Raw genomic sequence first — 24,369 nt, forward strand, 5'->3', positions numbered from 1 at the left:
ATTCACCTCAACCTCCACTGGCAACACCCTTGTTTTTCCAGTTTGGAACTTGCTAAAGTTTAAAAAAAAAAAAACAAAACACAGTGTCAACTGACCTGAAGTCTTAATAGAAGCAGTTGATGTGGGCGTACCTTACAGAGTAAGTTTTGACTCTTGATTATTTAAAATTAACATGGTATTAATGTCACATCCTAATTACATACTAGCTATATTTTTATCCTTATGGAAAATGTTATTTCTTAGTAAGCTCGGCTTTCTACATTCAGTAAACATTTTTAAATGGTTTATATTTTTGCTAGGATCCTCAAGTACTTTTATTAAAAAAAAAAAAAATTCCATTAACTTCCAACATGACTGTGTAAGACACAGGAACATATATTTCTTTCCAAGTGTAAACAAAAGCCAGCATGGTCTTATTAGGTGTGAGAAAAATAGCTGGAAATGCAAACGCATTCTGACACCACCTTCCTCTCCTGGACCACCTCCCTCCCCCACCCCACCCCCATCCCAAACACAGTGGATTCCATCACTGTTTTTCCTACACAGGAGAGGGAACTACCAAGGCAGAGCATCACAAAAACACACTCCTTAAGCAAAGTTAAATCATCTAAGATATGTCCTCTCTTATGCCTGGTTTTGAATTTTTCTATGTAATCTTTTCTCTTTGATCCTATATTCCTAAATTTTCTTGATAGAATTCCTAGTTCTATCATTTAGCCCATCTTCTTTTCTTAACATTTGCCCATATTTACTCGTGCGAGGTAATTCCTATCACTAATAGTATCTATCCCTAAGAAGCTCACACGAGGGAAAGATTTGTCCCAGGAAAAACAGACTGTATTCTGTGCATATAAATTAGCAGTGCCTGCAAAAAAGAACAGAGTCCTTGTGACCTGAAGAACACTAATGTTCAATATGGAGTACACTCCATGTGTGTGCTCTGCACAAAGCAGCATTTTGCTTCTGCAGTCTTGAGGAAGGACCCTGTTTCCTCTCAGTCTCAGTCACTGTTCTCTCAGTCCCTTTTTGTCATTCTGTCTTTCTCTCACCTGCCTGCATTCAAGGCACCACTTCTTGCATCGCTTCCTTCTTTACAACATTTTATCAGAAACATACATTTGCATAATCTGCCAATCTATCTTGCTACCACGTCCCCAAATGTTATTTTAAGTGCTCAAATTTGCCTTCTTAAAAAAAAAAAAGCTAGCAGTGTTTTCTAGAAGCTGTTATTTAATACCCTGAGTTGCATAATCTCTTCCAAAGTCTCAATGGACAGACCTAACCCCAGCATAAAGTCAACACAGACAGTGATTCCTATAGCTCTATGACCTGAGCTACTTGACTAATCTCTGATTTTGTTGTTCCTCCACTGATATACTTCCTTTTTGTCTGGTAGGATGTATAAATATAAGCCCTACAAAGGGAACAGAAAGGCGATGAGGAAACTGTACAAAATTCAGATACCAGTCATGTGCCCTGGTGATTGTTTTCAGTTAAGTCACCTGTCAAGTGGTTCTGATGCAAACTTGAGTGTGAGGGGTGATGGAAAGATGTTAGCAACAGCTGTTTACAGAGTACCTACCTACAGCAAGACAAGGTACTACGAACCCTGAAAAAATGCATGGATGAATGTCCCCTGATTAAGGAGTACAGATTCAGTGTCATCCCAGCAGCATCTGCAGAGCTTGAAGCCCAAACAGGGAAGAGGAAGGAAGGTATCCTAGAAAGATCCATGTGTTCTATGGACACGGAGTACTATGGCTCCACACTGATCAAGTAACAGCCTAAGATCAGGGTAAGAGAGGGCTGTGACTGCACCCAAGGTATGCCCTTGCCAAAGCCATGGTCCAGAATAACGAGCCTTTTCGAGCCTCAGATTCTTCCCCTAAAAACTGGTAACACCTCCTTTATTACAATGCTTGAGTGAGAACTGAGATATGTCTGTAAAAATGCTTAGTGGCATATCAGATTCAGCACCCCCTGCTGCCCATTCATATTACTGCACCTCCCCCGGGAAGCGCCCTGCAACCACATTGCTACTCAGTATTTCCCAAAGGCGCTGAGCACTTCCTTCCTTTGCTGGTCTCCTCCTGCCACCTGAAATGCTCTCAGCATCCTCAACTGCACTTGTAGAAATGCTGCGTACAATGACAGCATTTCTGTCACCCGAGTTTATTGAAAACCTTCACTACAGGGGAAGGGGTGGAGAGGACAGACTTTGGAGCATTTATCACGGTGTACAGCACTTATTTTCTCAGTATCTGTTAAACGTCTGTCTTCTCCACGAGACTGTCAGTTTTGTGAGAAAGAACCCGGTCTATTTTATTCACATTTACATTCTCCTTAATGGCACTTAATATTTGTTAAATATGTGAAACAAGTAATAATTAAGTAACCAAAAAACTAAAAGAATGGGGCAGGGGTGAAGATAAGAACAAAACACGGTTTTATAGAAAAGTTGGCTTGATAACTAAGTGTTGAAAAACTGAAGATGAGAAATGAGAGGCAGAGAGAAAGACCAAAAAGACCTCTTTTGGTCTGAGGTTTGTAGGGTCAAGAGGTTGGTCAAGAGGTTTGTAGGGTATAAATTAGGTCTTAATGGTAGAAATAAAAAATAAGAAGCAAAATCAAGAGGTACCTGAAAGAAGTTAGGAAAGGACTGGGAAGTTTCAAGACAGACTCACTAGATAAAATCTGTTGGTGGGTAAAGGAGCAAGTTATAAGGGTAGGGAGCTCATGAATTTACCATTAGGTGAGGGAAATTCAAGGGGTGGGTGAAAATGTATTACAAATGTCTAGTAGGTGGTTTGTCAGCAGGTATAGTGTAGAAGTGACAGCTTAGGGAAAAAAGCAATATGTCCCTAGAAGGGATTCAAACCTCCCATGTTCTCTTTGGAAAGGGTATGGGAGGGAAGAATGCTGAGACAGTGAAGGAGATAAGTAAGTCATCAAATGATGGATATACAGTCTCCATAATTAACAAGTAACCAAAGAAGTCAAGGTCACAAAAGTGAGGGAAGCAAGAATTAATAACAGGGGTCATCAACAGTGTTGAAAAGTTAAGAAATCACAGTGGATGCTGGCTTCCCTGACTTGCTTCTTAAAAAAACAAACAAACAAAAAACCGTGTGAACCTCAAAAGAGAAGTTTCTCTAGAGTGGGAGGGGCAGAGAGGAGGAAACAGGAGGTTGGAGTAAGAGCAATGGTGCAATGGTGACTGGGAGGGAAGTAGCCCACAGTTACTAGCAGCTGAGTGTAAAGAAAAATAGCTTGAGAGGAAAGTGATCACTTTATTAGGATGACCAATGACATACTCTCGTTTCAAAGCTATGTTTCAAGTGAGTCTCCAGGAAGGAAATCCGGATTGGAGGGCAGATAATACTGACAAAGGAGACAGGCAACAGTGACCTCGTGTCTGGATTAACTTCAGAAGAAAGACGAGGACATCTTTCTACTTAACCACAGACAGAAATGAAAACTGGTGAAAATACAGGGAAATCTGGAGGTGAAGAAGTGAGATGCTTGTATCAGTTCACTGGCCGTATTATGCTCAGGGAATGGGCCAGAGGCAAAGTCATGAGGTAAGAGTCAGGGGATGGAATTAAAAAAACAAAAGAAGCTTGCAGCCAGCTGGGGGGAAAAAAGCCCAAAGCACTGGTCACTCTCTACATGGAGCATGAAGACAGCTTTTCTGACATTTAACATTTTCTAGGGAAATCATGATAGGTGTTACTAGCTTCCAAAGACAAAAGGCAACATTTTTACAAGCAAATCTTTCAATAGCCTACAAGACTGGTTTACATCAATTTTTTGTGCATGTAGAAAATGTACAAGTCTTTAAATAGCAACATACACATGAGAATAAGGTCAATCTCAGAAAATGGACCACATATTACCAAAGGTATCGGTTAAGTTCTGCTCTTTCAATTAAGTATCAAAACACTCTGAAGTTGCATGGCTGTAAAAGCTCAAAGAAAGTGTTAGTCGCTCAGTCATATCCGACTCTTTGAGACTGCATCAACTGGAGCCCTCCAGGCTCCTCTGTCCATGGAATTCTCCAGGCAAGAATACTGGAGTGGGTAGGATTTTTCCAGCCCTAGGGATTAAACGCAGGTCTCCTGCATTGCAGGCAGATTCTTTACTGTCTGAGCTACCAGGGAAGCCCAAAAGATCAGTATCAAAGGATTATTCTCTTGTTGATACCCTGAAGGACACATCTGTTGGGCAGGAGAAAGAATCCACAGGACAGTCTATGGAATTCTAGCCATCCCCTTTCATGCTCGCCCACTGCTATCCTTGAGTTAAGAAGGTCACCTCCCTATAAACTGAGTTCTGAAAATCTTATCCTCCAAATCAATCAGTTTTCTTTCTTCAGATAATATCTCAAACTCACAAAGACTTAATTGATTTTAAGAGCAATTAGGAGGATACACATCCAAAAACTCTGGAAGGCTTGTTGTATTGATACCACAGCGATTGAAATATGTTCCTTAAGCCAAATGTTCTGAGAAGGGAAAACTGGAATTAACTGGTCTGATGTTAGTCATCTTCATTTCTTTAGAGTAAGTGACTAGAAATGTTGCCAAAACTTGTGTGTGAGTTCATAAGGATGTGACCACGGTGGTGAGGTTATTAGAGCTGTGAACTCTCCTTTCACCTTCAGTCATTATTTCTTTCAGCTGAAGCATTCAATGGACCATATTATTCTGTATAGAATAGGATAAATTTCAAATCAATGTTACAGCAGGAATAAGCCTTGGGCTGGTGGAGGAGAATGGGTGTGCACACTGCAGGGAGGCTGTGCTAAAGAAGAAGGAATTAACAGCAGCTTCTCAGTAGTATGACACCTGACCTGGAGTAATTTTTTCTAAATCAAGAGAATCAGGGACTCCTATAATTAGACATTTAAAGGAAAGCTTTGTACAATAATAGCTTGTAGTCAACAGTATGGCCAAAATGAGGCCTTGATCCAACAAACTCAGAGCATCCTAGGAGCATTATGGCTGTCAAGCGGATTAATTATAGATACCACTCCTCTGCTTTCAAGCAAAACACGCAAGACAAGGATGACAAATAACTGAATCACCAGAGATAGTATCCTTTTTTTGTTTTTTTTTGCTAAACATCACAATGCCCAATACTCCTTACTTTTGGAATTTATCTTATAATATCTAACCTAAATTTCTACATTCTAACAGGTAAAGCCAAGCTAGATGACATGAAAACTGCCTTAAATGCATGTGCTCCATCAGAACGTTCTCTAATGTCAACACAGCTGCATTTCAAAACCATAAGACAAGAGAACTAAAATAGCATTAAGAGCTAATCCAAGGGCATCATTACCTATTCATCTCCTCCCCAGCCCAGTTTCACAAGGACCACAGGTTCCTGCCATTTCAGGGCATGGCCCTCTCCATTCCCAGAAATCCTATTTGAAGCAAATATGTATTTTCGGATAAACAGACTACCTTTAGTAGACTCGATTAAAAAAGAAACCAATTAAACCATGTGTATATAAAAATTCTAGGGTATACAGAATTAGTTCACTTTTCCAGTCATCTTCCAATGACAAAACACTATCAGAGAAGGTTCACAGACAGGTGTGGTTGCGAGTTAAAGTCAGAGGAGAGATAAAGCTAATTTAATTTAGATCAAGAACTGGAGCCTTTCATTTACCCCGCAACTCCCTAGTCACAGCACTATAGAAATCTGGAAACATAAATGAGTTAAGTACACTGAAATAGTGTTCCTTTCGTGTAGCATACTAATTTCTTGCAAATAGTCAGGATTTCTCCCGCCACCCCCCACCCAAACCTTGTTTCATCCAAAGGTCTTAGAAACACTTCACAAGCATTCCTTAAAGCTGACAATCAATCCGGTGTAAAGGCAAGTATGACTCCTATTTTCCTAAAAGGAGTACAGCCGTTGCATTCACGGCGTTCCCCTCTCACTGCTGGGCCTCAGTGCGGGGGAAGGGTTGTGGAGACAGTCAGATGGAGAAGACTCTTACACGCTGTGGCCACAGGTGCAGGCTCTAGAACTAGAAAGCATGAGTTGGAATCGGGTCTCTAACTTGGCTGCCCTACTCCTCCGTTTTCATCATCCAGAGTACAGAAATAAGATGATTATCTACTTCACAGAATAGTTAACTCATGACAATATAAGAAACCCAAAGTGGGCTGTTATTATTCTGAAGCGTATGTGGCATAAAAGCTTTTTCAAAAAGTATGATCTCTCTCTAAACCAACAAATAAGTTAATTTGCCAAGAGTATATCACCAAACTGACGTCTAGGTGACTAACAGATGGGGACCATGACGTGACTGACATTTCCAACCGAAATTACCCAAATCCATAGCTTGATTTCAAATCCATAATGCCAACAAAATTCTCAGCTAGTTTAAATCAGTGGCCTTCAACCCTTAAGGTATATGAGCACCACTCATACAGCAAACTACAGGAGAGAGAACTACAGACAAGGGCTGCATCCCTGAGTTTCTGAACCACCAGGGCGAGAATGGTGCCCACGAAAGCGCATTTCTCATGACTCCTCAGGTGACACTGAGCTGCTGTTCTATACTTGAAAAACCGTCCGTGAAGATCATCTAATCTACACTGAGATAGACACACTCAAAACTCAGAAAAAATAAATAATCCAAAGATATATTTACAACAAAGACACTTACCCAAGTGGATCTGCTGGTAACAGAAGGACATTATAGTTCAAAACAGTGTGTGAGTGTGCACACAAGCGTGAGTATCCACAATATTTATATAAAGGTGATATTGAGTCTCTTCACTGAATGATTGTTGTTGCTAGTCGCTAAGTCATGTCTGACTCCTTTGCAACCCCATGGGCTACAGGATTTCCCAGGCAAGAATACTGGAATGGGTAGCTATTTCCTTCTCCACAGGATCTTCCCAACTCAGGGATTGAACCCATGTCTCCTGTTTGGCAGGCAGATTCTTTACCACTGAGCCACCTGGAAAGCCCTCACTGAAATGATATATTTCCCCAAAAAACAAAGGCAAAGTCAAAAGAAATTTGTTTAAACTCTACTCAAGACAGGCATAAAAGTCCTATATAATAAGCCTAGCAATGGATACAACTGTTTTTTTCTTTCTTAATGTAATTTTAGAATCTTCAATTTTATAATGGGAGGAAATTGTGTCGCCTACAAAGAGCTGATCAAATACAGATTTAAAATAATGACATTATTAACCAGGAAAAAAAAACAAAGAGCAAGAGACCTAACATCCCTAATGAGCACACATTACGAGTTAATGTGATTACTTGTTAAAAGGCAATAGATCACCAGTGTTGGGCACAATATGTTTTCAGGTAAATAACCATCTGACAAAGCAAGTCTGCAGCCTTCTCCAGGAAGCAGATATCAGTAGGCTTGATCTCCTGGACTTATCATTTGCATGGGAAATAACCCAAAGAGCTCACAAAGCATCAACTCTATGGCAGGTTTCAGTAAAAAGCCACAGGATTTTAAATTGCTTTTTAAAAGATGACTTCTCACCCACCGTGCCCCATATTTCTCAAGGAAATAAAAGCAGAAGTCCTAAAAGCGGGCCAGACGGAAATACAGTGTCTGCACAGCCCTGAGTCCACAGCATCTGAAGGTAATTTCTGATTGTAAAGTCCTCTTCCTCGCTCCCTCTATTTCTCTCTAGAACACTCAAGACCTGACGGACGAAACTTCAGCAGATTCTCTATCATAAAGAGTGTGAGCAGCTAAACTAAGACATTAAAAGGAAAATAACAGATGCCACTCTACAGCCTGTATTAACTACCGCTTACTGGATACATTCAAATCCTTGAGAATCGAGAGTAACCAGGTAATTTTATATCTAGAAGTATTTGACAAGCATACGTATTTGCACTATGATGTGTGTGTATTTTTTTTTTCAAGTTTTCTTAAGTTGGAAACCTTTAATAGCAGTATCAATCTGAGTACTTAAATGGAATATAAACTAAAATACAAGCTACATTAATGATGCTGGAGATAACCATTAAGTTCTTCATTGAAAATAAATTATACAGAACATGGAAGAAAATTCAAACAGTCTTACTTATTTTATCTTGAGCATAAAATGAGATTTGCTATAGTTAGGGGGAGCTGAAGTTCTTCATGTCAAGAATACTTGATGAACAAGCAACAGTTTATGAAAAATGAGCATTCTCAAAGTATAATTTCCAAAACTATCAGGGCATAAACAAAGAAAAATGCCAGTAGCAAGTAAGGTTAAGTGGGTTATCTTCTATCAAATTCTGGGGTTTATTTAGTCATTTTTTTTTTAAGTTAAACTGGTGAGGAGGTATATGATGTAAACCTTAATTTGTTTAATGTTCAATAATAAAAGGATGGAAAAAAGAATTCCACTGACATTTGGGGGAACTTAGAAGTTTTTTCCTTGGTATTGAGGTATCTGTGCTTTAATATTACCATGTCTTATATTTAGGAATAATATTTTCTTTAGAATCAATTCCATTGGTTTTTGATGAATTCAAATTTTACAAATTCCATTTTAAATTTCAAAACTTAGATGCCAAATACTTTATTCAAGTTAATACATTCAAGTCAAGTGTTAATTTCCTTTATAGCTGCCTGTTGTGGTATAAAAACCTATGGTTTTTTTTATACCAGGCAAGGACATGATCTTGGCATTTTATTTTAGTTACCATTATACAGTCTATAAACCTAGAAAGTATGCCTGGGGTATTTTGAGGAATGCCATCTAATGACTACATAGAGAAATCATTTCCTCATTTTTTTTTAACCATTTAAAAAATTTTCCCTGAATGATAGTCAAGAAAACATACGTGAAACTTTAAAATTTACGAAGCAAAGCTGGAAAAGAGATGCACGTGAGTTAAAATATTTGCAGCCAAAGAATACTCTGTGAGGCTGATTTTCAAATGGATGGCAGAGCAATACAGAGGCAGAAATACATTCCAATTATAAAGGGAAAACATTTGTTTTCTGCTTTTTATTTAACAATAAATTTTATACAAGTGATTTTATACAAACTTCTTTTCACTTTTTACTTTAAAAGTCTACTATGCAATTATCAGCCATTTCTCCTTAGAACACTTTGAAGGTACTAGAGAGAATGAAGTCCAGGAGTAAGGCTTGCTATAGGAAAAGTGACTATGCATAAAAACAACAAAGTCAGAAGGTAAGGAAATGACACTGGAGAAGAATAAAGCATAGCCTAAGTATTTCTGTTCTAGGTTTTATGTATATGCATTTTTGCCTAAGATCAAAAACGTTCTATAAGAGGCAAACATTCAAAAATAAGAAATACAAAGTAACCACATCTTCAAAAAATGTTCTCCAGACTATTTTACTGTGCAAATAGAGTATCTGCCACTATGAAATGTTTTGATTTGGTTTTTCTGTGTTCTTTACTATCTGCCCCAGTGAAGATCAGGCACCTCAATTTTTAGAGAAGTCCCGCCAAAAATGTTACCCACAGAGATGAGGGCAAAATCAGATAGCAGGCACCTGAAAATAATCATTCCCTCCATCCCCCTCTAGGTAGCAGAGAGAGACACGAGCCATGGACAACCTCACCTCTGTGGCTGGGAACAGCAGCCAGTGCAGCAGAGACTACAAGATTACCCAGGTGCTCTTCCCACTCCTCTACACTGTCCTGTTTTTTGTTGGACTCATCACAAACAGCCTGGCAATGAGGATTTTCTTTCAAATCCGCAGTAAATCCAACTTTATTATTTTCCTTAAGAACACAGTCATTTCCGATCTCCTCATGATTCTGACTTTTCCATTCAAAATCCTCAGCGATACTAAACTGGGAACAGGACCTCTAAGGGCCTTTGTGTGCCAAGTGACCTCCGTCGTGTTCTACTTCACGATGTACATCAGTATCTCATTCCTAGGACTAATAACTATTGATCGCTACCAGAAGACCACCAGGCCCTTTAAGACAGCCAATCCCAACAATCTCTTGGGGGCTAAGATTCTCTCGGTTGTCATCTGGGCATTCATGTTCTTAATCTCCTTGCCTAACATGATTCTGACCAACAGGAGGCCGAGTGACAAGACTGTGAAGAAATGCTCATTTCTGAAGTCAGAGTTTGGTCTGGTTTGGCATGAAATAGTCAATTATGTCTGTCAAGTCATTTTCTGGATTAATTTTCTAATTGTCATCGTATGCTATACGCTCATTACCAAAGAACTGTACAAGTCATATGTGAGAACAAGGGGTGCTGGCAAAGTCCCCAAGAAAAAGGTAAACATTAAGGTTTTCATTATCATTGCTGTATTCTTTATATGTTTTGTTCCATTCCATTTTGCCCGAATTCCCTACACCCTGAGTCAAACCCGGGACGTCTTTGACTGCACTGCTGAGAATACTCTGTTCTACGTGAAAGAGAGCACACTCTGGTTAACGTCCTTAAATGCATGCCTGGATCCATTCATCTACTTTTTCCTTTGCAAATCCTTCAAAAATTCCTTGATGAGTATGCTGAGATGTTCCAATTCTACATCACCTCCATCCCATGACAATCGGAAAAAAGGACAGGATGGCAGTGACCCAAGTGAAGAGACACCAATGTAAATAAACTGAGGTAATATTTCAGTCTATTAGTGTATAGAACTCCCCAAAGGCAAGCACTATGCGGAAAATATTAACATTGACTAAGAAGTAGCCGAGTTAGTAACAATAACTCTTGAAACAATAAATAGAAGACTACGAAAGCAATTTTCATTTACTTGTCCAATACTGAAAGCAATCTTAAGAAGCAGAGAAGTAACCTAACATGTAGCTGTGTAGAAAAACAAACTGCATCCAATCACCATGCCACATGCAAAACTACACACAGGTTATGATAAGAAGCGTTTTGACAAAATGGGTAACCATATAATAATAATGTATATGTCACAATCCTATTATGAATTTATTATAATCAGCTAAGATTGATAAATCTGATAAAATCACACCAATTATTATATACTAATATATGTATATATACTTATACATGCTTATAAATATATATATATATTGCAGTCCCTTAACCAAATGCTTACCTATGCAATATTCTTTATAAAAATTTAAGTAATTGAGACATGCAAAGAACAGTAACTACTAACTTTCAATTATGAGGAAAAACTTAAGGGATTTAAACTAATTGAAATGGTAACTGATCAGACTAAAAGGTTTTAAAACTACCTTCTCAAGAAAAACAGCAGAAATAGCAAAGTTATTAAAACAGAGCTATTTTACAACATTCAAATACCAGGAACTTATGGATATTTCCTTAACAGCACAGAAACTGGTTTACTCATATTTTGATAACTTTAGTAAATACAGTACCATCATTGATACTGATCTCTATTAACTAGCTTCTAAAAACTGTGATTTGGGCTGATGAACATTTCCCCTATGAGAAAAAACAAATTAAATATGATTATGCAGTTGAACAGTATGAACATTAACAGGAAAGTGATGAAAATATTGGGAATTACCTGTTTGTCATTTGTATATATAATAAATAATTTACATTAAACTCTAAAGCACACTTTGTTGGAATTTCTTTGTTCAAAGTTATGAGATACTATAACTCATTTTCTATACTCCTATATCAAATGAACCTATTTAAGAAAGGATAGTTGCCAATATTATCCTTTTTATTACATGCTATTAGGCAAAATCTATTTTGAAGGTGATCTCTCATGTCAATTAGTTCATTGTTGTTATTGTTGTTTAGTTGCTAAGTCATGTCTGACCCTTTACAGTCCCTGGACTAGAGCACACCAGGCTCCTCTGTCCATGGGATTTCCCAGGCAAAAATACTGGAGTGGGTTGCCTTTTCCTTCTCCAGGGGATCCTTCCAACTAAGGGATCAAACCTGCTTCTCCTGCATTGGCAGGCAGGTTCTTTACCACTGAACCACCAGGGAATCCAATTAGTTCATACATAAATGAAAAATTAGGTCAAACTTATAACGTTGTGAGATTATACACAAGCCATATTGTTTTTTTAATGTAAACAAAACATACATCGCACTTGGAAATGGACATGATTTATCAATTATTTATGATCCTCAGAGGTGATTCCCAAATACAAGGCAGAGATACCAATATCTAAATATAATGTGAGAAGAAATAAAAAGGATTAGCTGTAGTAAAAGGAAGTTCACTGAACTCCAATATAATAGATTCTATTCTACTAAGTTAAATTTCAGTACAAAGCTGAGCTCATTTAACTCTCTGCTAAGTCGTTTCAGTCGTGTCCAACTCTGTGCGACCCCGTAGACGGCAGCCTACCAGGCTCCTCCGTCCTTGGGAGTCTCCAGGCAAGAGTACTGGAGTGGGTTGCCATGGTATCTATTCTCAAGCAGCCACATTTCCTTCTCTGGCACTTCTGCAAGTGAGCACTGGATGTCAGTGGAGACACACACAGAGCCATGAATCAAAAAAGATGCATATTCGACTTACTGCTAGGTCAAGGCAGTAGCCATTTCTGCCAGAGAGACCAACGCAATTCACTCTAATATCACATGAGCAAATTCGTTCTGTAAGAAAACCAGGATATTTGAGCTGGAAAAGAAACAAGGATCAACAAATCTGACTGCCTTACTTTGAATATAGGAAACATAAAGGGCAAATCTACTCCTCAATCTAGCCAAGTCAACAGTAGATTGGCCACGGATTAGAGCTGGCCACGTCATGCTGTCAAGGTTGCATTAGGTGTCGGAAGACTGCAGGGCAGGCAGAGATTTCCTGACTGATCTTTCATTTGGGATTAAACTCATTCACTGGTGATGATTTCAATAAGAGAAAGAACCAGAAAAGCTAATGGTGTTACAATACTTTTGCAAAACAAATAAACAAACTTGTTCAATATTTGGAATTATCTAGGTTATTATACATAATATGAAAATTTTACATTAAACTCTAAATCATACTTAGTTGAGGGTTTTTATTCAAATACATTAGAAGCATATACTCCTTTATCAAATATCAAACTGAACCCATTCAAGATAGATTAAGAGATCACTATTTATGGAGTGCTCATTTTACACAGAACATGTCACTATCTCTAGCTTTAGGAATTTTAATATACACAATATATCTCTCATTTCACAACAACTTCCAAAAGAAAGAGAGAGAGACACCAAATTTTGTAGATACAGATTCAGAAGATGAGACAGACAAAACATAGTCTTGCCCATAAAAGTGGCTAAGAAGTCCAAATGATGCTGGTTACTGGCATTTTCTCCCAGTGGTTTCTTATATAAATAGTCTAAAGCAGGTGTGACAAATTTTAGCCTGCAAGTCAAATCTAGCCCAGGACCTGATTCATACAACCTGTGATTTAAGCATGGTTTTTACACTTTCAAATATTTGCAGGAGGAAAATCGGAAGAATAAAACCTCACACTGCACAAAGTTGTATGACATTCAAATTTCAGTGTCTATAAGGTTTAATTAGCACACAGCCACACCCACCCAGGTTTTATCTATGGCTGACTGCCTGTTACAACAACAGGGTGGAGTAGTTGTGACAGACTGAGGGGCCACAAAACCCAAATATTTACTACCTGGCTGTTTAGAACACTGACAGCCCTGCACTGGAACCCTAAAACTTCAAAGAAATGCACTGCACAGAGAAAGAGCCCTCTCTCCATGCATCTCAGTGTTTCAGCAGCTTTGCACTGAAAACACCTGTAGGTTCCTCTGGCTGATCTAGGTCATAACGGCTGGCTGGTAACATGCAAAGTGGAAAGTGGGATTACACTGATGCTGGTGGGAACAAAACATGCAAATATACTTACAAGCCAATAAAAGAAACAGCCTGACTTTAACAAAATAAGTAAATAAAAATGGGAAAGGGGCAAGAGAAATCAATTCCCAAGAGAAATACAAATAGATATTAAAAATATGAAAAGATATACACCCTCATTAATAAACAAGTTTATGTTTACATGACATGGCTTTTTTCACCTGTAAATTCAGAATTGATTTAAAAGATTTTTAACAATTTTGTTGGATAATCCCACTTGATGAGACAAAAAATGAGTACAATCTTTCCGGAAAACTTTTTAAAATACCATTCAACATTTCAATGCATATCCTTTGATCCAGAAATCCCACTTCTAGGAAACTTTCTATAAATATATGTAAGAATAAATACATAAAAATACATGGAGTGGTATTTGCTCTACAGCATGTTTTTAATAGAGAAAAATTGGAGGGAAAAAAAACTTAAATGCCCAAAAGCAACGGCTTATTTAAACTATGATAACTTTATATAGTATAACCCTTTTTAAAAAATTGTTAGTAAATCTTCATATACTAACATGGAATGAAGCAAAGATCCAATATGTCAATAAATATAAATATATATATACACACATATACATATTTGTACACCACCCCATGGAAAAGAAATGCAAAAGCGTAAAATGGCTGTCTGGGGAGGCCTTACAAATAGCTGTGAAAAGAAGGGAAGTGAAAAGCAAAGGAGAAAAGGAAAGATATAAGCATCTGAATGCAGAGTTCCAAAGAATAGCAAGAAGAGATACGAAAGCCTTCCTCAGGGATCAGTGCAAAGAAATAGAAGCAAACAACAGAATGGGAATGACTAGAGATCTCTTCAAGATAATTAGAGATACCAAGGGAATATTTCATGCAAAGATGGACTCGATAAAGGACAGAAATGGTATGGACCTAACAGAAGCAGAAGATATTAAGAAGAGGTGGCAAGAATACACAGAAGAACTGTACAAAAAAGATCTTCACAACCAAGATAATCATGAAGATGTGATCACTCACCTAAAGCCAGACATCCTGGAATGTGAAGTCAAGTGGGCCTTAGAAAGCATCACTACAAACAAAGCTAGTGGAGGTGACAGAATTCCAGTTGAGCTATTTCAAATACTGGAAGATGATGCTATGAAAGTGCTGCACTCAATATGCCAGCAAATTTGGGAAACTCAGTAGTGGCCACAGGACTGGAAAAGGTCAGTTTTCATTCCAATCCCTAAGAAAGGCAATGCCGAAGAATGCTCAAACTACCGCACAATTGCACTCATCTCACATACTAGTAAAGTAATGCTCAAAATTCTCCAAGGCAGGCTTCAGCAATACATGAACCATGAACTTCCTGATGTTCAAGCTGGTTTTAGAAAAGGCAGAAGAACCAGAGATCAAATTGCCAACATCTGCTGGATCATCGAAAAAGCAAGAAGAGTTCCAGAAAAACATCTATTTCTGCTTTACTGACTATGCCAAAGCCTTTGACTGTGTGGATCACAATAAACTGTGGAAAATTCTGAAAGAGATGGGAATACCAGAACACCTGACCTGCCTCTTGAGAAACCTATATGCAGGTCAGGAAGCAACAGTTAGAAATGGACATGGAACAACAGACTGGTTCCAAAACTGGAAAGGAATACATCAAGGCTGCATATTGTCTCCCTGCTTATTTAACTTATATGCAGAGTATATCATGAGAAATGCTGCAATTCATGGGGTAGCAAAAGTTGGACACGACTGAGTGACTGAACTTTCACTTTCTACTGTATATTAATGTCAATAACTGAATTCTTTAAACTTTTTTTCCTTTTATAATAAAATTATGAAACTGGATACTAATATAAATATTTCAGATAATAGTGTAAATTTATTGCTTGTTGCCTGGAGAATCCCATGGACAGGGGAGCCTGGTGGGCTGCAGTCCATGGGGCCGCTAAGAGTCAGACACGACTGAGCGACTTCCCTTTCACTTTTCACTTTCATGCATTGGAGAAGGAAATGGCAACCCGCTCCAGTGTTCTTGCCTGGAGAATCCCAGGGACGGTGGCGCCTTGATGGGCTGCTGTCTCTGGGGTCGCACAGAGTCGGACACGACTGAAGCGACTTAGCAGCAGCATTGCCTGTTTCCAGTTATATGTAGAGATTTTACAATACCAAATTTATGTATACACACTACAGTAATGTTAAACTGCATAATACATTTTAGATTACTACCACCTTGGCTTAGGGCTTCCCTGATAGCTCAGTTGGTAAAGAATCCTCCTGCAATGCAGGAGACCCTGGTTCAATTCCTGGGTCAGGAAGATCTGCTGGATAAGGGATAGGCTACCCACTCCAGTATTCTTGGGCTTCCCTGTGGCTCAACTGGTAAAGACTCTGCCTGTAATGTGGGAGACCTGGGTCTGATCCCTGGGTTGGGAAGATCCCCTGGAGAAGAGAAAGGCTACCAACTCCAGTATTCTGGCTTGAAGAATTCCATGGAGTCCATGGGGTCGCAAAGAGTCGGACACAACTGAGCAACTTTCACTTTCACTTCGCTTTCACCTTGGGTTAATTCAGTGTGGGATTTTAAACACTTTCATATAATCTGGGAAAGTACCATGGTATCCTTCGATGGGAAATAAAAGGCTCTTCTATGAGTATAGGAGTTCCAACTTTGACTTTCATTTCAACTGAAAGCAAATACTTCCTCATCTTTTCAATCATTATTTATATGGTACTGGTTACATCGACAGGAACTTTATACTGTCGAGTTTGATCCAAAAGACAATCCCTAAGGAGATGACAAATTCTTCATTTATTTCCATTTGGCAGGCTTCTAATTTCTATTACTTTTCCTTACATATTTAACTCTCTCCTGATCATACTGCTGTAAACCAATTTATGTTTTCAACCAAGTACCTCACTCTGAGACAAACAGTTTCACAAATCCATGAAAGTGGATTATACCTCTTCACTTAGCAATAAGAAACACCCAGCTCAAAAACTCCAGAATTTGATAACCACTCCCACACTCATCCTGTCTCTGGCAATCAGAAGAGAGAGGGGCTGGTTCCAAGTGGGGGCTCTGGAACCAAACGGTGTGGGTTTGCAGAGGGCTTCAGTTGCAGGACTTTGGGCAACCTGCTTAACACCTGCGATTCCATTTTCTCATCTGTAAAATGGGACGGATCTCTGAGCTTGTTTTAAGAGTTCAGTTCAGTTGCTCAGTCATGTCCAACTCTTTGCGACCCCATAGACTGCAGCAGGCTAGGCTTCCCTGACATTCACCACCTCCGGAGCTTGCTCAAACTCATATTCGAGTCGGTGATGCCATCCAACCATGTCATCCTCTGTTGTCCCCTTCTCCTTCTGCCCTCAATCTTTCTCAGCAACAGGGTCTTTTCCAATGAGTCAGTTCTTCACATCAAGTGGCCAAAGTATTGGAGCTTCACTTCAGCATCAGTCCTTCCAACTCAGGACTGATTTCTTTAAGACCACATAATCACTTAGAACAGTATATAGCTAGTGTGATTTCATTGGTTTTGACTAAATTCCCTTTGAGCCTGATGAGATTTTAAATGTTTTGAACCTGACAAATCAGAATAATTTCTAGGACCTTTCATGGTATATCTTCTTTGATTCACTCCTTTAGTCAGCTATCCCCACAGGTATAGAGAGTACTCCATTTTTAATTTCACTTAACAAGACAGGGACTAACATGAACCACTTGACAAGCGTTATTCAAAGCACCTGGCAAACATTCAAACATTTTTATACCCTTAACAACCCAATGAAGCAAATGCTATTATTTATTTTCATTGTTATGAGGGGGCAATGGTTTCATAGAGAGCATAAGTAACTTGACCAAGGTCACAAGAAAAGTAAGCTGGAATATAAGGAAATGAACCCAGACACTCTGGCTCGCGAGCACTGCTCCTGTCCCATCACAGCCTCTCAGGTGCATCATCAAGGCAGAGGACCCTACCCCAGTGGGCACCAGCGCTGCTGTAAACTAAGAGACCACTGGCTAACATGTATGAAGCACAGAGACATAAAGGAGTCTGTTGGATATTTCCTACGGTCAAACATTTTGAAACCTACATTTAAGAGAAGATACTTCTGTAACTCTAGAAATGCCACCATAAATCAGTTCCTCTTTTGAGGTTTCCTACTCTTTGGCATTTTGAAATTTGACCAAAAAGTGATTTCCAGTTTTCATATTATGAAATTAACTTATACAGCATTTCCCTTGTTTAAACTGAAACTATCCCAAACCTACATCTAAATAATGCAGCCATCAGGAAATTTATACTTAATTACATAGGTCTAATCCCTCTATTTAAATTTTTGTAAGTTTGTTTTTATTCTCTACTGAAGCAAACAAAAGGATATATGTTTTAATTATGTTCCATAACATTAATAAAACTCAAAATCTGTATTTCCAAGAAACAATTTATCTAATTCAAACATCAATTTTTCTTTTCTTTTTAAATTTATTTATTTTAATTGGAGGCTAATTACTTTACAATATTGTAGTGGTGTTTGCCATACATCGACATGAATCAGCCATGGGTGTCCACATGTGTTCCCCATCCTTAACACCCCCTCCCCCCTCCCTCCCCATCCCATCCCTCAGGGTCATCCCAGAGCACCAGCCCTGAGCACCCTATCTCATGTATCGAACCTGGACTAGCGATCTATTTCACATATGATAATATACATGTTTCAATGCTATTCTCTCAAATCATCCCACCCTTGCCTTCTTCTCCAACAGAGTCCAAAAGTTTGTTCTTTATATCTGTGTCTCTTCTGCTGTCTCGCATATAGGGTCATCGTTACCATCTTTCTAAATTCCATATATATGCATTAGTATACTGTATTGATGTTTTCCTTTCTGACTTACTTCACTCTGTATAATAGGCTCCAGTTTCATCCACCTCATTAGAACTGATTCAAATGCATTCTTTTAAATAGCTGAGTAATATTCCATCGTGTATATATACCACAGCTTTCTTATCAATTCCTCTGCCAAAACACCAATTTTTCAAACTGTGCCACCACAATGGTAGTTTCAACCCAAATTATTAGGCATCCTATTCTCTCAGAAAAATGTCCAGTGGGATACTGAATTCTCAGAATTCACCGAAAATGCTCGATCAAGCCAACACAACAGTCTAGTCCAATCCTGTGGTAAAACTCACAGCAAGAAATATGAAATGAAACTCGCCATGGAGAACTCCACATTACCTCATAAGATCTCCTGATTTCCTCATTCACTTTATCTGGTGAGGAAACATTTCTTCATAGACAACAACTTTCTCCTTACAAAAGCAGCAATTACATCCTTTCAGAAATTTTACAGAACTCGGCTCAAGGTTGATGAAATTCCTGAAATCTTTAGCACTTTGCAAAGCCACAAATACAGGAAGAGAGTTCCAAAAATGGCTTTCCCGTAAGTAAAATAGTGTATTTCCATTTAAATCTGCAGTGAGTAGCAAACATTTTTTTCATACCTCACCCGTAGTGAGCACTATTCTAGGCGCTCATCTCAGTCTCTAAGCGCTGAAGCATGCAGTGTAATTAAACCCAGGGGAAAATACAGATGGGGAAAATGAGGCACAAAGCTACTAAATCATTTGTCTATTATCTACTACCCAGTAACACGTGATTCTGAAATTCTAACCCCCAAAATCTGGGTCTAATAGGCCTTACCTCTTAGAAAACATATCATTTCATCTCTCAAAGGTTGAAAGACCAAACCAAAGATTAAGATAAATGTCTACAGAAATCATTAGGTCACCCCAACACACACAAATTTCTGAAAAAACCAGTCTACAAGGGTGCAGATGATCATGCTGTCTGGTTTTAGAGTCAACACTTACTCTCCTATAATTTAAGGCTATTTTCTTTACATTTCTCCCTCCTGTTATTATAAGGCATTAAAAATTTCATTGAACATGTAGAGAAGGTAAACTGCAGGAACGTTATTATATAAGAAAAATATAAAAATGACTGCAACTGAACTGATTTATTCAAACCATAGTACCTTAACAGTACATAAGTTTAAAATAAAGAGGTTCCTTATTAGAGAACCCCTCAGAGGATTACACATGAAGAGGTTCTAATGGATCTCAACTGCGCACGTGAAAATGAGGAAGGAAACTTGGTATAAGAAAGCAGAACAGCATTTGCTCCATGTCTTTCATGGGCTCAACTAATGACTGCCTCGATCGATCGCAAGACAGTGAGCTGAGTTTCCTTCCAAATAAAGGTGAATTTCAATTGTTATTATGAATGGCTTGCTTATAAACGATAGAATATTTTCAAGAGGGCAAAATGCTTTTTAAAGTTTAACATTCTATAAACCATAGATTATAAGCACAGGAAATGACACAATGTTCCCCAACATTGTGAATACTTTTACCTCTTAGCCAGTTTTATTTTACTGCCATGTTAGTTAAAAGTAGAACCTGTGAATGGGGTAGAATCTGTTATCTGGATTTCATAAGGGTGTGAAAGGAATGGGACTGTTAATTAAGTACCTAAACTGTACTATGGGCTTTAAAAATGCTAGCCAGAAACAACATGTGCTTTCTCAACTGATTTATTAAATGTGATGAATAAATTTAAGGTGTAAACACGGTGCAAAGCTAAAGTCTATTTTTAACAAGGAGCATTTTGAAATCATGAAATGCTTCTTGTTTTACTTTGTGTATATGTTTTTTAACAGCTGACGCTGGAAACCATGAATGTGACAGTGATGAAGGGCTTCAACGGGTCTGAGCGGTGTCCCAGAGACCTGAAGACAGCACAGTTGGTGTTCCCGGCCATCTACACTATTGTTTTCTTCGTGGGCATCCTGCTGAACAGTTTGGCCCTGTGGGTGTTCATTCATATTCCCAGCTCCTCCACCTTCATTGTATACCTCAAAAACACTTTGGTGGCTGACTTGATAATGACGCTCATGCTTCCATTTAAAATCTTCTCCGACGCCCGTCTCGGACCCTGGCAGCTCAGAGCCTTTGTGTGTCGTTTCTCTGCCGTTATCTTTTATGAGTCCATGTACGTGGGCATTACCCTGCTGGGGCTCATAGCCTTTGACAGGTTCCTCAAGATCATCAGACCTTTCGGAAAATTCTTCGTACAGAAACCTGCTTTTGCAAAAGGGGTCTCAACCCTCATCTGGCTCTTTTTGTTCCTCCTCTCGCTGCCAAACATGATCTTGAGCAACAAGGAAGCAACACCATCTTCTGTGAAAAAGTGCGCCTCCTTAAAGGGTCCTCTGGGGCTGAAATGGCATGAAGCAGTGAATTACATTTCCCAGTTCATCTTCTGGACTGTTTTTGTCCTAATGCTTCTCTTCTATACGGTTATTGCAAAAAAGGTGTATGATTCTTACAGGAAGTCCAAGAGTAAGGACAGCAAGAACAACAAAAGGCTAGAAGGTAAAGTGTTTGTTGTCGTGGCTGTCTTCTTTGTGTGTTTTGCTCCATTTCACTTCTCCAGAATCCCATATACTCACAGTCAAACCAACAGTAAGACTGATTGTCGACTGCAAAATCAACTGTTTCTAGCTAAAGAAACAACTCTCTTTTTGGCAGCAACTAACATTTGCATGGACCCCTTAATATATATACTCTTATGTAAAAGGTTCAGAGAGAGGCTACCGTGCATGAAAGGGAGGCAGATCGCAGCATTCACTCAGGAAAATCATACGAGTCAGTCGGACAATATAACCCTAGGCTGATAACTTTATCATAGTTAACTATTTATTGATGAGACTTCAAATGACAATTTACTTAGAAATCAAACCAAGGCAATGAAAAAAAATGGATTAGAACAAAAGTTTTGTTACTTTTTACTATCCTGGTTCATAGAAAGGATCATGTCAACTTTAATTCCACTGCAATCTATTCATAAGCAGAATAAAGCCTTAGTAAGGGAAAGCATAATAGGAAGCAAATGGTGGCCACTAGAGGTCACCTTTTCAAGAGCATTCACTTCCACTTTGGAAAAGGTGTATTATGGGGAAATGTATGTTTCTAAAAACACATATTTTTTTAAATATAAAAAAATATATTCCTTCACTCTAAAATGCCTCTTCACATTCTTTTGCACATGTAATTCAAACAACACTACTGCTTTTGTATCCCACTTGCCAATTTAAAAAACCAACAACAACAACAACAAAAAACAACTTGCAAGTCCTTTGGTGAAAGCTGAAGCTAGAGGTTGAAATGGATGCTAGATGGAAAGCCTCTGGGGAGTAGGTCAGAAAGCCCTTTGACTCCAGATGAAGGTATTTCTCCTTACAATTACAAATGGCCTCTTCCCCAGTATGCCACTACACTACAGAATGCACGAGCAGCAGTATTAAGTCATATAAAATACCGTAATACATCCTAAGTGTGTACCATGCGAGAGTAAGAATACTGTATTCTTATTCTTTGGCATCTTCCCTCTGCCCAGCAGATACTCTAACAGTGGTTCAATATTCCACCTATTCAGCAAAGCCTTCCAGCACCTCCGCACTCTTTATCTCTGGTTCAATCTCTGGTTGAAAACAACTACTTCTCCCACATCTGGGTAGAAACTCAATGCAGGCTTCCTATAGTTAGCAGTATTCTAATGCATCCTCTAATGATGGTCAGGATTCTTTAAGAAAGGCAACATATTTTAAAGACAGAAATATGTCATGTTTTCTTGGTATCGCCCATGATACTTTCAACAGATAATAAATTACTAATATTTTAAATAGAATATGTTATTATGCCATTTCTTGGTATGTATATAGATAGAAATACTGACCCAGAATCAATAATATCCATACTGGGAAATTTTTAGAGGATGACAACCTACTTGTACTTATATATCTCTGCATTTTCCCGAATCCCTTTGTGGTTAAAAAAAAAAAAAAAAAAAACCTTCAAGTATGTTCATCTGCAGTTGTGGGTGCTGATTTGTGCCTTCTAGATAAAATGTGCAAAGGAGTACTCATGCTCTGCAGATATGCCAGTAGCTCCAACACAACCATCAGAATGTGAAGCCCATGTCTTCTTCCATGGCCCCAAAGACCCTGGAACTTGCCCAACCCTTCTAGTCTTTTCTCCTAACTGTTATTCCATCCCTGGAACTCTCTTATATAAGTTTATAAGTATCAGAAAATGCCATGCTCCTATTTTACCCCTGTGTCAATGAACTTATAAATTTCTCTCTGACTCACCAAGAAAACATTTACCCATCCATGGAACTCTTAAGTTGCCATTACTCAGTCCATGAAATCTCATCTGGCTAACTTCCCAACACCCAAACCCGATCACTCCCTCATCTGTATGTTGTCATACCTCAAATATTGTAATGATCACACTGCTTTGTAATTACTGATTCACAGATGTGTCTACTCTTTTATTAACCTATGTGCACTTATGAGAGCAGAGAGTGTGGGCCGTTGTGCAATCAATAAATATTTGATAAAATATAACAAACCAAACTACCTTTATTTTTATATACCAGAAAAGCAAAAGGGAAGCCAATTCTCACTGACGTTTTACTTTTCAAAACATAACATAAATTTCTTAAAAGCTCAAGCTCTTTTTAGTTGGTCTCCTATGCATGTACACATAAGCCTGGGAAGTGGGGGCGTTCTTGGGTTCATCAGTGAATGACCAGGAAGGAAGGAGGATTACTGAACAGTACACGTATAGCTTGGGGGCCAATGTCTATCACCATTTCCATTTTAGAGCCACTGACAAAATACTTAAGCTATGTACTGTTGGTTTTGGTTAAATAAAATTTGTAACTGTAGCATATCACAATCAGCAAAACTCTTAGAAAGTACTTTGAGTGCCTGATTTTCATTTGCAAGAAGAACTAAGTCATAATGACTATTAGAGATGCCACTAAACCCATGTTACGTTCACTGAGTACATTATGTGATCATGAGCAGACTCTAATAATGTATTATAAGTAACTGCATCTAAGCCACCCATCAAACTAGGCTTGGTGATATAACCCATGTATATTTTACATATAAATAGTTTCAATATACACTGAATGGATATAGACAAGAAATATATTTTAGAACTATCTTTCAAGATAAAATTTCAGTAGTATATCTGTCCTCCAGAGATATTTATTTTATATTCCATTATAGTAATATTACAGTCAAAAGCAGACTACCTGAGGTATAGAACGAAATAATCTACCAAGAACTTAGAGAAGAATCATCATAAAATCACATCCACAAAATGAAAAGCAACTACCTGAGAAGAACTTCCCAAACTAGCAATCACAAACACTAAAATCTAGAAGACTCACAGAATGGGGCACTATAGCCATAGTCATTAATGACACAGAAGACAGGTGGGGAAAAATAGTAGCTTTGGTAAACCCCACAAGCTCATAGCATAATGAAGGGCTTTTGTAAAAATCTAAAATGTAAATATTTATATTGAATAAGGCCTTCCAAATACCCCTGATGCAGGGGAAGTAGGACAGTGTATTGTCCCGATACAGAATTATTCTTCGGAAACCAAGAGAAAGCACTGTAAAGGGGGAAGGAAGAGACAGAGAAGCAGCGTGAATTCCCAGCTC

General features: G+C 38.4%; 3 protein-coding genes across 8 annotated transcripts in view; 2 read left to right on the forward strand and 1 right to left on the reverse strand.

Annotated features, from left to right (window-relative positions):
- P2RY12 (purinergic receptor P2Y12) overlaps positions 1-11,551 on the forward strand; it is a 52,368-nt gene extending 40,817 nt beyond the window's left edge. Inside the window, exons 1-3 of one of the 5 annotated variants that reach the window (XM_027543507.1) lie at positions 122-139; positions 7,683-7,847; positions 9,551-11,551. In XM_027543507.1, coding sequence (XP_027399308.1) covers positions 9,573-10,592 — 1,020 coding nt within the window. In that variant the 5' untranslated portion in view covers positions 122-139; positions 7,683-7,847; positions 9,551-9,572 and the 3' untranslated portion in view covers positions 10,593-11,551. Of the gene's footprint in view, positions 1-121; positions 140-3,368; positions 3,582-7,347; positions 7,848-9,550 lie in introns of those variants that run through there. The other 4 variants (XM_027543504.1, XM_027543501.1, XM_027543511.1 and 1 more) reach the window with 4 other exon arrangements.
- MED12L (mediator complex subunit 12 like) overlaps positions 1-24,369 on the reverse strand; it is a 368,061-nt gene that overhangs the window by 84,444 nt on the left and 259,248 nt on the right. The gene's annotated exons all lie outside the window — the stretch shown is intronic.
- Positions 19,900-23,266, forward strand: P2RY13 (purinergic receptor P2Y13). The gene is made up of 2 exons (XM_027543548.1): positions 19,900-20,047; positions 20,507-23,266. Exon 2 carries the CDS (start codon positions 20,522-20,524, stop codon positions 21,521-21,523), a length of 1,002 nt encoding a protein of 333 aa, XP_027399349.1. The 5' UTR covers positions 19,900-20,047; positions 20,507-20,521; the 3' UTR covers positions 21,524-23,266.

The sequence above is a fragment of the Bos indicus x Bos taurus genome, chromosome 1 (genome assembly GCF_003369695.1).
Source record: "Bos indicus x Bos taurus breed Angus x Brahman F1 hybrid chromosome 1, Bos_hybrid_MaternalHap_v2.0, whole genome shotgun sequence".
NCBI lineage: Eukaryota > Metazoa > Chordata > Mammalia > Artiodactyla > Bovidae > Bos > Bos indicus x Bos taurus.

Bases quoted from the DNA above. Each gene is read 5' to 3' on its own strand.
- P2RY13 (XM_027543548.1), top strand. From the start codon at position 20,522: ATGAATGTGACAGTGATGAAGGGCTTCAACGGGTCTGAGCGGTGTCCC.